At 38.3% G+C, this 16,374-nt stretch overlaps 1 protein-coding gene across 2 annotated transcripts in view; it reads right to left on the reverse strand.

Annotated features, from left to right (window-relative positions):
• ephb1 (EPH receptor B1) overlaps positions 1–16,374 on the reverse strand; it is a 159,592-nt gene that overhangs the window by 50,838 nt on the left and 92,380 nt on the right. For both annotated transcript variants that reach the window (XM_011486792.4, XM_004079228.5), the window contains exons 4-5: positions 6,871–7,026; positions 495–830 (exon numbers count right to left, since the gene is read on the reverse strand). In XM_011486792.4, the coding sequence (XP_011485094.2) occupies positions 495–830; positions 6,871–7,026 (492 nt within the window). The remainder of the gene's footprint in view (positions 1–494; positions 831–6,870; positions 7,027–16,374) is intronic.

Here is a 16,374-nt window from a genome sequence, read left to right on the forward strand (position 1 = left end):
TTGTAACACATCTTGAAAAAATAAAGAATATCCCAAACTAAATACTCTCAAATTGTATGATTTTGAGCTGCTGTTTGATAGGAGAATGGAAGAATTAACTAGAAATGGGAATTCTATTTTTTTTTCCATTTATTTTTGGTATGTATATCAAAAGTAAAACTGCTGGGTTTTAAACCTAAGTTACAACTTACTTTTTGTGTTTCTTGAATTTATTTTGAGAGCATGCCTGATTTTTTTGTTCCATTGTTAATTAAATCTGTATTATACATAAGAAGTCTGCACAGCCATGAAGCTACCAAAACCTAAAATGCACATTTGTCAAGACAGTATTCCTAAAAGAGTACGTACATACCTTTTGAAAATACATTTTCACTTTCATAAATTCAAATAAATAAACACTTGTTCCACCCTTCAAATATGGAAACTGTGTTTTTTCTGCATATTAATTGACATGGAAACAGATTAGTATGGTTTCACCCTGCAAAAGTACTAACCTGCCTGGTTGGTGGTAATGTCTATGGTAACATGCTGCGCTGGATACGGGCTCTTATTGCTGACACCATTGACAGCCTGTATTTCAAAGCTGTACAGAGTGTGTGACAATAGATTACTGATGAAGACTCTGGTCTCTGTCAAACCCAGCTGTCGAGGAACAAAATCCACGTTGTCATCGCAGTGGGAACAGGAACGCCTGTCAGCCCGGCACTTCTTACACACTATGTTGTAGACGACATCATCCCGACCACCAGTCTCTCTGGGTGAATGCCACTCCAGGATGACTGAGGTCTCATTCACAATGGAGATCACATTTCTTGGGCTGGAGGGAACACCTGCAGACACAGAAGTGCGGTGTGAGTTCATCGGAGGTAGTGTCCAAAAATGTTTTTTTACCTGTCAAACAGCTTTAGGCAAGGCAACCCCATGGGGTATGATAATTCATGAAAAAAGGGAATTTGAAAAATGCCATTTTAAAAGACTTTGAAGGAAAATGTTTTCACATCCAAAACTTTTTTCATTTAAAATTTTCAGCTAAATTACTTTCTCACAGAATGATCTGAGAGTGACTCATCATTGTTTGCTCTTTGAGCAGCATCCATGTTTTCCTGGAGAGTTTTTATTCACTGGAGAGTTATATATTAAATGATTCCTTTATGACTCACGATTAAAGGAGAAAAGTCACAAACAATAGCCTTTTTAAATTCAGCTTTTATTTTCCTAGAGTTTTATCCTAATATGAAGGCACAGACAAATATCGTCAGCTGCTATTACTCTGGCAAAATTCTTCATTGCCTGTTCAAAAGATTATACTTTCCTTTTTCACTGGTGCTCAGGTTGAATGATCTCAAAGAGAGGCTCTGGTGTGAATTTATACCCAGCTAAGCCTGACCTTTATCATTAAAAGTAAAGTTAAAGTAACCCATTTCCAGATCCCCAACTACCTGAAAACTAATCCGGACAATTCCTTTGAGGAATTTTCTATCTGTTCTAACACACCATTCTTCTCTTTTTCCTCTCATTTTTTTTTTCACTAAGTAGAAGATATATCATAATAATTGTCTATAGATTTTTAAGCCTTTTATAATGCATCAATTCCATTTCACATTTCTCTGGTATTAGGTCAGAGAGTTACTTCATGGAGCGCATACAATCAATCATTGTTGCTGTAAAGCGATGTGAAGTGGACTTGGCGAGCTTTGACAAAGCAGCAGAGAGCTCGAGGGTGTGGGATCTTTGCGGTTACAGCTGGAACCTTGTCTCAGTGCCTCAGCAGCAGAGAGGTCACTGACAGGAAGGACTAAACATACATAGTGTGATTATTATGATCTGTCTAAAATGACACATCCTGCTTCAGATAGAGGTCAAATGGCACATCATTCAGTGCAAAGATGCTGCAACATATATTGTATGAAAGGAAAGTTGTAGGGCAGACTTTTGTGGAATGTAATTCACTCCTGGTCAGGATGCATTTCTCCATCATTCATCATAAACTGAAAACATTTTACCAAAAAGCAAACAGAGAAAAATACAAATAACTTTTTTTTTTCTATTTAAATCAGCTCAAACTTCTTTGTTGGAAAACACGACATAACCCCTAAGTACTTTTTGTTCATTTAAATTAAAATAAAAATGTATTTTTTATTTTTACTTTAATGGATTTTGAGTATTCTGTCCATGAAAAGGTCAAGGAAAGCGACCAAGTAAAAACCTTTTTCAACTTAAAAGGTGAAAAACTTCCTTTGATCCATTCTTTGGAGTTTTCTACAATTTTTATTTTGTGCATTTCATGTTTGATTTTGTTTTTAAATGTTTTCTTTACTTGTGACTGGAAGAGCATCTTGCTTAATTCTCTCTGCCAAACATATTGTGCAGATCAGTGAAAGCTGATTTGCTGTGGCGACCCTTAGGGGATGTGCCGAAAGGTGAACAGCAACTTGTTTTTAATGTTAAACTTTTCTTTCCCTCAAAGTCTTGCTTTGAGATGTTGGTTCATACCTGCTTCAAGTCCTACTTTTCACATAAATACTTTTAGACATAAGTCATCCAGGATTTATGTTTATTTCTGGCTTTATTACTTTCCTTTGCCTTTTGTGCTTATAATGAATTTTTTTTTTTTTAAATAGTCTATATAATAGATTGTATGCATGCTGTTTGATTTCATTTGACTAATCCCTTCATCCCTCAGTCCTGTTTTTTTTTAATGAAAGGTCTTTTCAAAGCAAACATGGGGCTTTTTCTGAACTTTTTTTTGGGAATGATTTTGTGCTTTGCCTTTCTACCTTATCTGCATTGTTTGCTCTGCTGCCTTTCTGTCCATTCTTAACCTCTGCTTTTCAATAAGTGTTGGAGTTTATCTGGCAGTGTTCGAGTTCTCCTTTATGTCGTTCTGCCACAGCTACAGAAGATCACAACCTAGCTTTTTTTTTCTTTTTACTCAGCGGATAATAAGAAAGGATTGACCCAGAACTCACAATAAAATCTGACATGTTTGCTCATCCCTTTTACAATTTTTAACCGCTGCTTCTTCTGTTTTGAATCCCTGTGTGTAATACTGATCACAGCCAGTCGAGCTGGGAGAAAGACAGGGAAGTTATGATGGTTGCAAACACATAAAGAGAATCCAAATTTTTATATACAATATAAGAGAGGTAAAAAGCCTGTGAAAATAAAATGATTTTTACTTCAAACTTATTTACATCTTTTTGTTTTGGCATAAAAAGTTGAGGACTTAAAATTGTCAGAGTTACGGTATTTGACAGTCCAAAAGATCACTCTAGAAAGAGAGGCAACTGATTTAACTTTTTGTAAAGAGCCAGATGATTGATATTTGATGTGGTGTTGACTGGAATGTAGACAGTCAAAAACACACATTTACTTTAATTTGGATTATTTTCAGCTGTTTAATTTCAGAACGAGCAAAAAGGCAGTACAACTATATATAAACATTTGGGCAAAGAAGTATTTGGGAGTTAATGATTCTGCAAGTTGACCCACTTTGAAAGATGAGTTTGGACTGTAGTTTTTATCACACTTCAACTTTGAGAGACAGAATATATATATAAAAAAAAGAATCCAGGAAATCACATTGTGTAATTTAAAACAACATATTTGTGAAATGATGCAGAAAAAAAATTGGTTAATAGTAAAAGTTTTACTCAATGCTTTGTAATGTAACTCTGGTTGTCAATTACAGAGGTCAGAAGTTTCCTGCACTGTAGCTGCTATTTTGGTCCATTCTTCCATGCAGGTCTTCTCTAGAGCTGTTGGACTGTTGCTGGACAACATGAACTTTCAACTCCCTCTTCAGAATCTCTCACTGGATTGACTGGCTGACCCATTCCAAAACCTTTTTTACAACATCACTCCTTTGTTTGGTGATGGAAGCACTGCCAGACTAGAAGGTCCGGCCATGTTTCATCATTGATTGGGGGAACGGTCCCATTCATTTCCTTCGTTCAGGTCAGTTGTCTTGTCCCCTTGGAAGAAAATTTGGGTTTGATGGTCTCAGGATCCAACCTTAAATTCTTTACACTCCAAACATGGCAAGTGGGGTTTGTACCAAAGTGTTTCCTTTTGGTTTACTCTGATCAAATGATATTCAACCAATCCTCCTCTGGATTATCCAGATGATTTCTGGAAAAACGTTAGATGGGCCTTGAAGTGCTGGGTTAAACAGAGGGACCTTTAGACCGTAAGGGGATTTAAATGTGGTCCCAGCTCTCTAACGTCATTGACCAGTTTCACGTGTAGTTCTGGGCTGTTTCCTCACCATCCTCAAGACCATTTGTACCCCCACCAGACATCTTGAATGGTGCTCCAGGTGGAGGGAGATTATCAGTGATGTTGTATTTCTTCCATTTACTAATAACTCCTCCAACGGTTTGTCCCAGTGTTGTTTAGGTCAACAATCTTGTCTCTGGTGTCATTTGACAGCTCTTTGGTCATGGTGGAGAAGTTGCAGTCTGAGTGTTTAAGGGTCTGGACAGGTGCCTTTTATACACATAACCAGTTCAAACAGGGGACATAAATACAAGTAGTCAGTGGACGACAGGAGAGCCTTTTGAAGAAGATATGTATTGCTTATGTGAGAGAACTACAAAGATGTTTTATGAACGACGTTAATCTCTTGAGTTCTGACTTTTCCGTTCACAAAATTAGATGCTACCTTGCTCGTAAATATTTGTCCTTTTGTGTTCATCTTATTCCTTAGGATGACTGACTTTTTAGCACATCCCTTTTCCCTTCTACAGTATTCCTTATGTCATCCTCTCTCCTCTCTGGGCCAATGAGCAGCAGTTTCACTGCTTGAGTTCCTGCAGTTGCCTCCTAGCTTGAAGTCATCATTTCTAATTTATTCTAAGAAAAGCTCAATGGCTCAGAATCTTGAAACAGCATTCCTTACTTTATGACTATTGCAATGGGATGCTCCTTTTATCTATACTTTTAACCTTTAGAAAACTAAAGGTACCGAGATGTGTTAACAAAAAATAAGAAAACAGCTGGACATGGGCAACAGAGAAGCTATGTTTCTTGAAGTGCTTGTTACGCTGCATAGCTTAGAGTGGTATGCTTCACACTGCAAGGTGAAAATGGGTTGTTCCCTTCACATGGTGCAGACAGGTGACAGCAGTGAGACGCAAGAATGTGAGAATGGAGAGGCAAAAAGCTGCTGCAAGAAGCAGCTTTAAATGCATTCCAAGTTGGAATATGCAGTTCTCTGAAGGATGACTCGTGTGGGGGTTGGGATTAGGAATATGGCACAAGGACCCCTGCTGACAAGGCCAGGGATTGTGCAATCCATCAGCAAGCTAATCAGACTGATCTGGAGCATACAAAGACCTGAGCTTCTGACACTGGCGGGAAGCACTTAAGATACAGCTTCTGCTGCTGCAGACTGGTCTGATTTAAGCTACTCTGGCAGTGCTCTTATCAGGCCCAACAGCATTAAGGAGATTTCTACTAGGATAATCTCACTGGCCCCCCTGCTGAGCTTTAGGGCACCGAGAAACTCAAGCGTAGCTGCTACAGTATGTTTCAACTTTTAGAAGAAGATTTGGAAATGCTGCAAGAGGAGAACTGTGACAGCAGGAATTAAAGTGCTGAAGATGGCTTTAATGTTATGGAGATAAAAAGGGCAGTTAAAAACCAGTGGTATGAGTGTTATTTACATTTTTATATTATTCTAGCAGCAGTTTTTTGTTTGTCTTTTCAATTTGATTGATTCATGAAGAGTATTACAATTATTCATCAATATCAGTGAAAAATACTAAGTTTTGCCCTTTTTTAAGGAAGACAGAAACAACAGGATGAGCACATGATAATGAAGAGAACTGGCATCAGTAGTAGACTGTATAGACCATAGGGATTTGTTCAAGATAATCAACAAGGGACTTTTGTGGAAGATGCTCCAGGCCATTAAGACCTCCAGGTAGAGGAAATATGCCAAAGAGCCAGAAAATCTGCTATACCTAGAGAATTGAAAAGGGAAAGAAGAAAAAAAAAAGGGAGGAGGAATAGACTGTTTTGTGGAATGCTTCTCCAAAGTTGGAAATTTATTTTGGAGAGATGGGCCTTTCTGTGAGTTTAACAGATGTTTTTTGATTATATTACTGAAAATGCGACAAAACGGATTCAGTGCGTAAATCAACATTGTATGGTACTGCCTGTGTAACAACAGACCTACTGGATAAGCAAAGTGGCTTAGAATGCAGCCTTCATGCTAATCAACAGTTTCTTTATACTAATGTGTTGGAAATAAATAATAAAAAAAAAAAATCTTGCATAGTTCCTTTGTGAGGAATTCTGGGTAGACAAAAGATTGAGGGTTCAACAATACGGTTTTTCTCCAAAACTGTGTTTCTGGAGAAGCAGCAGGATGGCAAAGAAAATGGCTTCAACATCAAGTTGCAATAAGGATGCTGTGAGAGGCCTTTCTGGATCACAAGTAGATAACGGCAGGTCAGTGTGGAAGCTGCACAGCGTCTGCCTGAGTAATTAGGACTTTAGGGGATGATTGCAGAGTTGAAACAGTATAAGATGGAGGGAGAATGAAGAAAAGAAAAAACGAGGTAACTGATGGAGGAGAAAATACACTGACTGGCACAGCACTGAATGTATCAATGATGTAATCCCTAAAATGTGAGCGTCTTAACCAGGATAAAAAGGCATCTTGGACTTCGAATGCCAACATTTCTAAAGGGTAAATAGTGTTTTATGGCAAAAAAAAAAATTAAATAAAAGAGAATATTATTGTAAACCACTTCTGAATGGTCCTGTATACTAGCAGGGCTTGTATGTCTTTTCCTTTAAGAATGTCACTGTCTCTTCATGTCTCCACGGGTGTGCATGCACCGCTATGGATGGCAAACTTACTAGTGCAGGGTTCATCTGGTTGATCAGCATCCCCGCGGTAGTACCCATTCCGACAAACACAAACGGTGGCAGCTTCAGCTGTGGAGCGGCTGTTTAGAGGGCACTGCAGACAAAGACTTGGACCTTGGGTTGATTTAAAGGTACCTGGTGGGCATGCTGTTACAAGGCAAAAAGAGAGAGAGAAAAAAAAGATGGCACACATCTATTAAGAAAATCCAAAAAACTGAATTTCTCATGCAGAAAACATTTGACATAAATAAATCAATCAGAAGTTTAAAGGTGGAATAAAAGGTATCAAAGAAAATATGAAACTAAATTGGGCTTGTTTGTGAATAAATTTAAGATCAAATTAACATAAAAATAATTTGTTGGCAAGGTTGTTCTCATAGAACAAAAGTATGCAAATTAAAATTTAAATTAATAAAACTGAAGTAAAGATTTATCATTTTTTTAATTATAACTTTCGACATAGTTAGAAGCCACGATTTGAGACTTCAGATATATTTAGAATTTAATAATTATAATAATTCATACATTTAAACATTTATTTACATTAAATATATTGTTGTCTAAAAAGTGTGTGTCAAGTCTATCCCTTAGTCATGAAAAGTGGAACAGCTTTGACTAACTCATAAGGACCCTGACCTTTTTTCTTGTTATTGATCAGATAATATAACAAGTTTGCAAAGATTGAACAAGCTGGCAGAATTCTTCCAGGTTAAAGAGCTTCTTTTCCACTCTCTCAAAAGGCTTCACAGTCCAATAGAGACCCATAAACAGCCACTGTTTACTGTGTAAATATTTCAACCATGGACAGTTAAACTCTTTCTCTCAAGGACATATCAACATGAACACAAGACAAATCAAAGCAGAAACTACTGATCCTGAGATTACTGCATAATATGCTCTACCTTTTGAATTTGACCCAACTCCAATTTCATTCTGCAGCCTGATAAAAGCTGCCAACATGGAGTGAGAATATTTCTACAACAATAATAGAAGTAAATGTTCTGACTGACCCATTGGCCCTGGTTTGTGGGTTATTGTTGTGTTTTAAAATACAAAATTCTACAGGCCATTGTCGGGGAAAAGGATTATAGTGGCTGTTACGATGTGAAGGCAATAACCAAATCCATTTACTGTATCCACATGCCTCAAAAGAAAGCAAAGCTGTTGAGATTCTGAGCTGTGTGGAATGATTTAATGACTATAATAACTATGATAAATGTTTGGCATTTTGGCAAGCTCATAATGGAGAAGGAAGCTTTTGCACTGCTGGACTCTGAAGGGGAAAAGGCCCTGAATGTGTTGGGGCGAGACTGATTGATTGTAAGGGCTTCATTGGAGATGTAAAAAAATGCCTATGTGTTCTGACATAATTTTACCACAAAAATTCTCTATGATTTCAATTCTTAGGCAGTATATTCACTGTTCCTTCTTCTCACTATGCCCAAAACATTTCAATCTGCTTAGCTGCATTTCTGACACTTTTGACACTCTTGTGCATGTTACACCTGAAACCTTTCTCCACCCATTCCAACCTGTTGCTCTGGACTGGTCATCTTAAAGTTCTCCACTGTTCTACTTGAGTCCCTCTCATATACACAGTTACTCTGTCTGATCTGCATTCCTCTCCTTAGAGGAAACCTCCACCTTTCTGGATTTCCCTCCACCTGTTCCCTGCTCTTACTGTAGATCACAATGTCATCTGCAAACATCATGGTCAACAGAGATTACTGTCTAACCTCATCTGTCATCAGAACAGTAAAAACCACAGCTCAAAGCTGATCTTTGGTAAAGTTCCACATCCACCTAAAACCTTTTGTTGCACCTACAGCATGTCACCACTATCTTACAGCTCTCATACATGTTCTGAACAACTCCAATGTGCTTTTCTGCCATTCCAGATTTCCTCACATAAACCAGTCATTTCTTGTCACAGACTTTCTAGATCTACAAAGCTTCAATACACCTCCTTCTGATTCTATCTATACTTGCACATAAGTTTACTCAAAACAAATATTGCATCTGTGCTTCTCTGCTTTGAAATGAAACCATACTGTTGCTCACAAATGTTCACTTCTGACCTCAGCTTAGCTTCTTCTACTCTTTCCCATGACTTCATTGTGTGACTTATCAATCTTACTCCTCTTTAGTTTCCACAACTCTACACATCTTCCTCCTTTCTAAACATGGACACCAGAACCCTTGTCCATTCTTCAGGCATCCTCTATCTATCTCCAAGTTCTGCACCTTGCCTAAACTCTTCCATACTTCCAGGACCAACTGCCTCACCAAGCCGGAGATCCCGGAGAGAACCCACACATACATGCACGAACATGCAAAACTCCACACAAGTCCCCAGCAGGGACATGAACCGGGGGCCTTCTTGCTGTGAGGCAAGAACCCTAAACACTGCGCCACCGTGCAGCCCTGTTTGGACTTTAATTTATAAAATGTCAGGAGAACATAAGTTGTTGTTTTTTACTGTAGAAATTATAGATTATCTAATTTACTCTTTTTGCTTGAAAACTATTAGCTTTAGTTTCAGATATGAATGTTTCAATTAAAGAATTTATTCAGTTGCTTTTCTGAGAGGCTGCTGATTAAAAAAAAAAAAAACATGCAGGAAATGACTAGAAAAAATATAGGTTAAGTAAAATAAAACTAAACATTCGTCATGTGAATTAGCTGTGAATAACCCACGGCAGAGAATAACTGACTAGCTTTACATCTGGTTAACAAAACAATTCTCACAATGCTTAGATAGAAATGCATACATTATTGAAGTAGTCGACTCTAAAATAATGCACAGCTTCATTCCAGATGCTGCGAAGAAGTCTTGAAAACGATGATTCAATACTGAGAAATGATATAAATGTCCTTGAATGTCTTCTAATAAAACTGTAATATTCATTTGAAAAACCTTTTAAGTTTACTTTGATTGTGTTAAACTACTCAAAACCCCTGACCACTAATACCTTTATTTATTTTGAAATAAAATGCTATTGAATCTACGGAAGAATGAATCAGCTGCAGAACTGCTATACAACAAATTCAGTTTACCAATATTTCACGTTAGGACAAGAAAACACTGGTCGAAAATACAGCACAGGGGAGTACAAAACTATGTTTTGTCTTATTTGCTGAATGAAATACAAACATCAGAGAGTAGTTTTCTGGCCTCTGATGTTTGTGCATGCAGACAGCTACTTCCCACAAGCGAGCTAGATAGGATCAAACATATTGAACTGGCTCTAATGAAATCAGAATGCCACACTGTAAGTTTTTCAGCAAGTGTGAGCAGAATACGTGCATTAAGTTCTGCCTCCGGGTTGTGTGTTTACAGACAGACTTCAGCTTCCCTGGACACCCTTAAATGAGCAGAAGGAAGAGAAAAGCAGAGGAGGCTCTGCTGATTCAGCTGTCTAAGACAGCAGAACTGCAAATGTGGGTTTGAAGCAAACTGTGAGTGAGCTAGAGAATGCAAATACTTGCACATATGAAAGCTAAAATTAAAAACAATCCCAAAGCACTAAGCATCTAAAAAAAACACTGAAGCAAAGACAGCATTTAGTGATTTACACAGCAACATGTGGAGCCACTGTTGACCTCATTACACAAAACGAAATAAACACATCTTCTGCCACTACAATGTGTTTCACAAAATCCAAGATGATTTAATGCTTGTTGGAAATGAGGATACAGCAATCAGCATCACAGGAAGGGAGATAAGTGACAGCCAGCCAAAGCAAATAGGCACTCTGAGATACGCACACGTATGTGCAAACATGGAACACACAGGAGAAGATTAATGTCTCTATAGATTACAGCTCTAACCTTGAAGCAGAGGCCCCTTCTCTAATTGAAACATAACATGTGCATAAATCCAAACATTCAACTCATTAATTAACTGCTTAATGATCTGCTTCCGAGTGAAAAAAGAAGGAAAAAAGGGCAAAGTTTCAGAAGGTATAAGTCACGTCACACCTCTAACAAGTCATACACTAAATAGTGCTAGACTGACTAGTTTGCTTGTTTCCATAAATCTGAACCTAAAGTTTTCTCTCCTTAACATTTAGGTTATGGGAAACTGCCTTTAGGCAGTAAGAAGCACCAATCACTCATCAAATGTCCTAGTTTACATGGACGGGAGGGGACTGAACATTACATCAACAAGCAATTAGTCTCACCAGTGGGAGAATAACCCATAGCTGAACTGGCTGCATGCAGAAACAAAACATGCATTCCTTTCAAGTGGTCCCAGCAGGATTTGTTTCACACCCCTCTCTCTTCCTCTCCTTTCACTTCTTCTCTGCCCTCATGTCTTTTTTTTTGTCTGTCCCACAGCTAATGAAGTGCTCTCCCTCTGTTCTCCCACCTTTTTCCCCTTGTTTCTTTGCCTTGATTGACAGCTCTGAATCTATTTTAGGATGGGCCATCTTCTGTCTTTCTCTCCTGATGTCAGTCGGACAATCTCCAGATTCCTCCTCACTTTTTTTGATGATCTCTTGTCACAGCATACATCTCCCACAGAAATGACGGGATAATCCTTGCAATGTTGTTTTCTCAGTCCGAAAATACTATGGAGGAATTCAACGTTCTCCAGGGATCAAATTTGTTTGTTGGACTATTGGAAAAGGAGTAAATGTGGGACATCCTTGAAACTGAACGTGCCTGACAAGAGCTAAAGAATTTAGTCACAAGAGTTAAGTATAAATCTGGGTATGAGAACAACTTTGAAAAAGAAACAACTTGCAGACCAAGTAGTTAGTCTTGAGGCATTAGATTAAGTGATTTGCTCACTGAGCATATAATGCAGTGCAGACTGTACATACATCACACATGGGTGGACACTGTTAAGCAAATGCTTTAATTTAACGCAGTAAGAACACATCATAAGAAGGCACCACTATAGGAAAAATAAAAATGTAGAAGCAAGGTATTTTAGGAAGCCAATGCAAAGGATTACAATCAAAAGGATTTTAGAAATGGCTTTCGAACTCAAAGCCAATCCAAAGTCGAGGGCATTAAGTCCTCTCCTGACTTTTCTATTGGAACATCCTCTGAAGTATGGATGAGATTTGAAACCAGTGGAAATGGCTTGGCACCAAAATGTGGGAAAAGCAGTAAAAGATGTGCAGTAATCAGTGTGTAAAGGCACTAAGTTTGAAAGAGTGAGCATATTTATGAAATTATTGATGATATCCTGACATCCAATATTAATTGTTAGAACCAAACTTAAAAAAAAACAGTTCATGTGAGTTTTTTTATTTTTATTTTTTAACAAAGCAGCTTTTTGACAAATAAATTCACTGTGAAGAATAAAATGCATAGATATTTTCGTCTGTGACACACTGTTTTTCACCTGTTTGAGGTTTAAGATAGACAGAGTGCGTGACCCCAAAGAAAGAGTTTTTGTCAGTGACCCGTAAGTATAACTCTTGGCTCCAAAACACACCCTTAACCCCAGCTCTCATCCATCACATGGGCCGGATCATAGTCTTTAGAGGCTTTGGAGACAAGCTCACACCCACTCACTCACAAACACGCACACAGACATGCTTATGATCAGGTCAAGACCCCATTTGACCCTTATTTTACTATTATGTTGGTAAGTCACTCAGTTAGACAGCAGCGTCTGCCTGAAACCACAGGAGACCTTGTAGAAGTCAAGAACCACCTCACACAAGCAAATTTAAATGAACCATTTAATACAAAAAAATCAAAACATGCTGAAAGATGCACTTATTCTTTTACCTGAAGGAGTGAGTCTGCCACAGTTTAAAACAAAAAGCAATCAGATCTGCTGTGTGTTGGGTTTTCTTTCCTCTGTATTTACTTTCCTCTAGCACTTTACATAAAGATCTGTATAGTTCTTTCGAAAATGTTTTTGTCATCTCTCTACAAATGGAAAAACAGAGACCAGTGTGGAGAAAAAGCTGTCTGAATGTTCAAAATAAAGTGGGAGTCTAAAGAAGTAGTTTTCAGGAGTTTTATTGTTTAATGTGGATAACCTGATTTAAAACAAAAGACCCAGACCTAATTTCTCAGTCAAACACCACTGACGGAGGGGATTTTTTTTTTTACAGCAGGTTCCCATGGATCACAGTGACATCACTTAGCAGGTCTGGTCAGTGTAAGTTTCACCCTTCCCTGTCACCACCGTCTCTAATCTCAAAAGAGCAAATGTAGGAGTGGTATAAGAAAGCCAGAGTGATTTTCTCAGGAATAAAGGGATGGTCAAGAGAGTGCAGTGCCTCACATCTTTTGTGAAGAACAGCGGCGCTCAAGAGTTCCGCCCACATAACACTCCCCCCAGTCATTAATCATCTGTCCACTCAAGCACTGTCAGAGCCTCTCTCCCGAGGTAAAACATGCAACTACACCCACAACCACCCACATGCACACAAGATCTCTTCACCACATGTTTTATATCCTTAGAACTCTCAGATACTTTTGTCCAGTTCACATCAATGCATTTCTAGTCTTCCGACAAGCCAATGCACCATTGCCTTATGATGGAAAAACTTCAGGGAATAGTAGTTAATTTCCTAAACCCTTTAACATCAGAGTCATCTGCGACACCCAAATAGCACATACTCTATGACTGTTAACGCGATCAACCTGAATCACCTGATTCTGATGTTAAATAAAGCTTCTTTTCATATTGGGTTTGCAGCGTTAAGCCCGGCGTATACTTCACAGCCATCACATCAATCACCCATCCATCCATCCATCCATCCATCCATCCATCCATCCATCCATCCATCCATCTATCCATCTATCTATCCATCTATCTATCTATCTATCTATCTATCTATCTATCTATCTATCTATCTATCTATCTATCTATCTATCTATCTATCTATCTATCTATCTATCTATCCATCTATCCATCTATCCATCCATCCATCCATCCATCCATCCATCCATCCATCCAAAATAATGTAGGCTAGTTTTGCTTGCGACTGTCCGTGATAACTGCAATGAACTTCGGAGTGACGCTAATGCTTTTCAAGCAACGTGATCATCTCCACCGTTTGCTTTTAGAATGATGATGCGTTTGTCCACCAAACAAAGAAGGCAATACAGAGGTGAATAAAATTATAACTAAAATAAATGGTAGGTGACTGTCCATCTGTCCTTCCCCTATTCCCACCAAGTCTTGTGCAGATCCAGGGGGGTAGCTAAAGCCTATCCCATCACATTTACCTGGAAAAGGCATGATAAATCCTGGACAGTTTGGCGTCCATACCACAGGGCAACACAAACTTTAGAATCATCCAAACACCACACAATGAAGGACCCAGCTGATATCCAAACCAACCTCTTAATGTGAGGTGAACCGTGTGAACTATCACACCACCATGCAGCCGGATGTATAGTCATGTTGCTCAACTATGTTAAACGAGGCAAAAAAACAACAAGACGTTGACTTTAATTTGCAGGTAACTCTGGTTAAAGACTTTGTGATTCAAATATTTCTATAAAGGATAATGGCACATTGCTGAACTGCTTAATATAAAGATGTGTGACTGATTTCAACAGAGAACAGAGTGAAACTAAAAGAAATTGCCTAAGCAAGATTAAGCACTAAAGGCCTGTGTGTAATTTTTCAAAAAAATATTGGTTCAACAAATTATAATTTCTAACAATTGGACTGCTGAGGTTGACACACATTTTTTGTTAATCTGAAAGAAAGCGCATTCTCTTCAAATTAAGTGTGCAAGCCTTAACAAACCAGCAAACAATTTAGCAGACAGCCCACGCCCCTGGGCAGGCTGTTACCATGGAAACCTCACAGCCAGCATTTTTTTTTGGCCCACACTATTCCTTTGAACAACCGGCCAATAACAGACCAGCCGACTGGGAAATCTGGCTTACCGAGAGTGCCTGCATGAGTTGTGTGTCTGCACGAGTATACATGCATGTGCATGTGTCTGCATATTATAAGCATCATACAGATCCATAGAGCTAAACAATCTTTGAGCTCCACAGAGACTCATCATATCCAAGCTTTGGCAGGTGGCCGATGTCTCTCAGTGCTTTGCACATTGGCTTGGTTGGTTTAAATTTCCCAGAAAAAGGATCACTGTATGTTTGCTCAGATACACTTCACATAAAGAGGTAGAGGATTTATTTGTCATTGTAGGAAAATAAAATAATGACAACATATTCCAGGCTGGTTAGGTACTGGCCCTTGAAATTCTACTGGCTCTTTGGAGCCAGTAGCCTGTCTTTGGATTGCAATCAATAATCGGTCTGCTCAAGCTCATTGCCCACAGTCGGAACAGCAGAGACCACTAAAAAAGACTGAAGTTTAACTTGATAAGATGCAGAATCAGTCAGGGTGCTTTATCAGAAAGAAAGATTTCATCGTCAGCGTTTGTTCATACTGAACATGTATTCTTGATTTAATCAACTTCACAGTTAAACTGAGACCTACTGAAATGATCTATTGATAAATGAGAATATCAAAATCTGTTTTCATCTAATGTTTCATCTAATGTTTGATCATCTATAAACATCTAAGGGTCCTGATTGAAACCCAGCAATTCTGAGTGAAGAATGAATTCCTACAGACAGTTGGCTTTTTTTCTTGCCTCTCAAAGTTAGAGAACAGCTTCCTTCATCTTAGTACTTGTGTCTCTCTAAATAAATGTGCCTCATTAAGTTCAAGGCTGGATCAATTAATCTACAGCAGTTAGACAAAGATGCACACTCGTGAGTTTTCTTTTGTTTGTTGCTTTATTTTAAAGTGCCTACCAACAGTGCCTGTTAAATTATAGTTTCCTTCGTGAGGACAAGAGCTAATGACGCATTTGTGATAACAAATAACTAACCCCTAATTCAAAGTATCTTGGTCCCGTCCTAACAGTAATGAAAAACACACTCGGGTAAGCACAAACCTACCTGGCTCCTACTGTTAGTATTTTTTTGCTGTCCAGTAATTAAAAATCTAATTTGTACCAGAAACTAAGCTAATTTGTGTGTAAATAAAAAAAAAAAACACTGTACAGCAAAAAAACACAGCATTATTTTTGCCCCAGTTTTGACATTGTTTTACAAAATACTGAATTCAGGTTTGGTTTTCTGAAATGACATTTTTATTTTATAATTTTTACTATAAAGAATATTATAAAAAAAAAAAAGTATGATCAAAGAATTATCTTCTTCCTCTTTCGGCTTTTCCCATCAGGGGTCGCCACAGCGAACAAGTCGCATGGTAAACTTGGCAATGTTTTACGCCGGATGCCCTTCCTGACGCAACCTTCTCAAAGCAACCGGGCTTGGGACCGGCAGAGAAGTAGAGAAGGGAACAGGGAGCAGCCCGGATTTGAACCCTGGTTTCACGGACGGAAGGCGCCGCAAACCAGCACGAGCTAAACCGGCTCCCATGATCAAAGAATTATAAACATAAAAAAAAAACAGAATAAAAACAAAACGAGAACAAACAAATGTCACAGTATTAAAAAGGTTTAGTAAAAAAAAAAATTCTGC

Source organism: Oryzias latipes, chromosome 17 (genome assembly GCF_053564925.1).
Source record: "Oryzias latipes strain Hd-rR chromosome 17, Olatipes_Hd-rR_3.1".
Lineage (NCBI taxonomy): Eukaryota > Metazoa > Chordata > Actinopteri > Beloniformes > Adrianichthyidae > Oryzias > Oryzias latipes.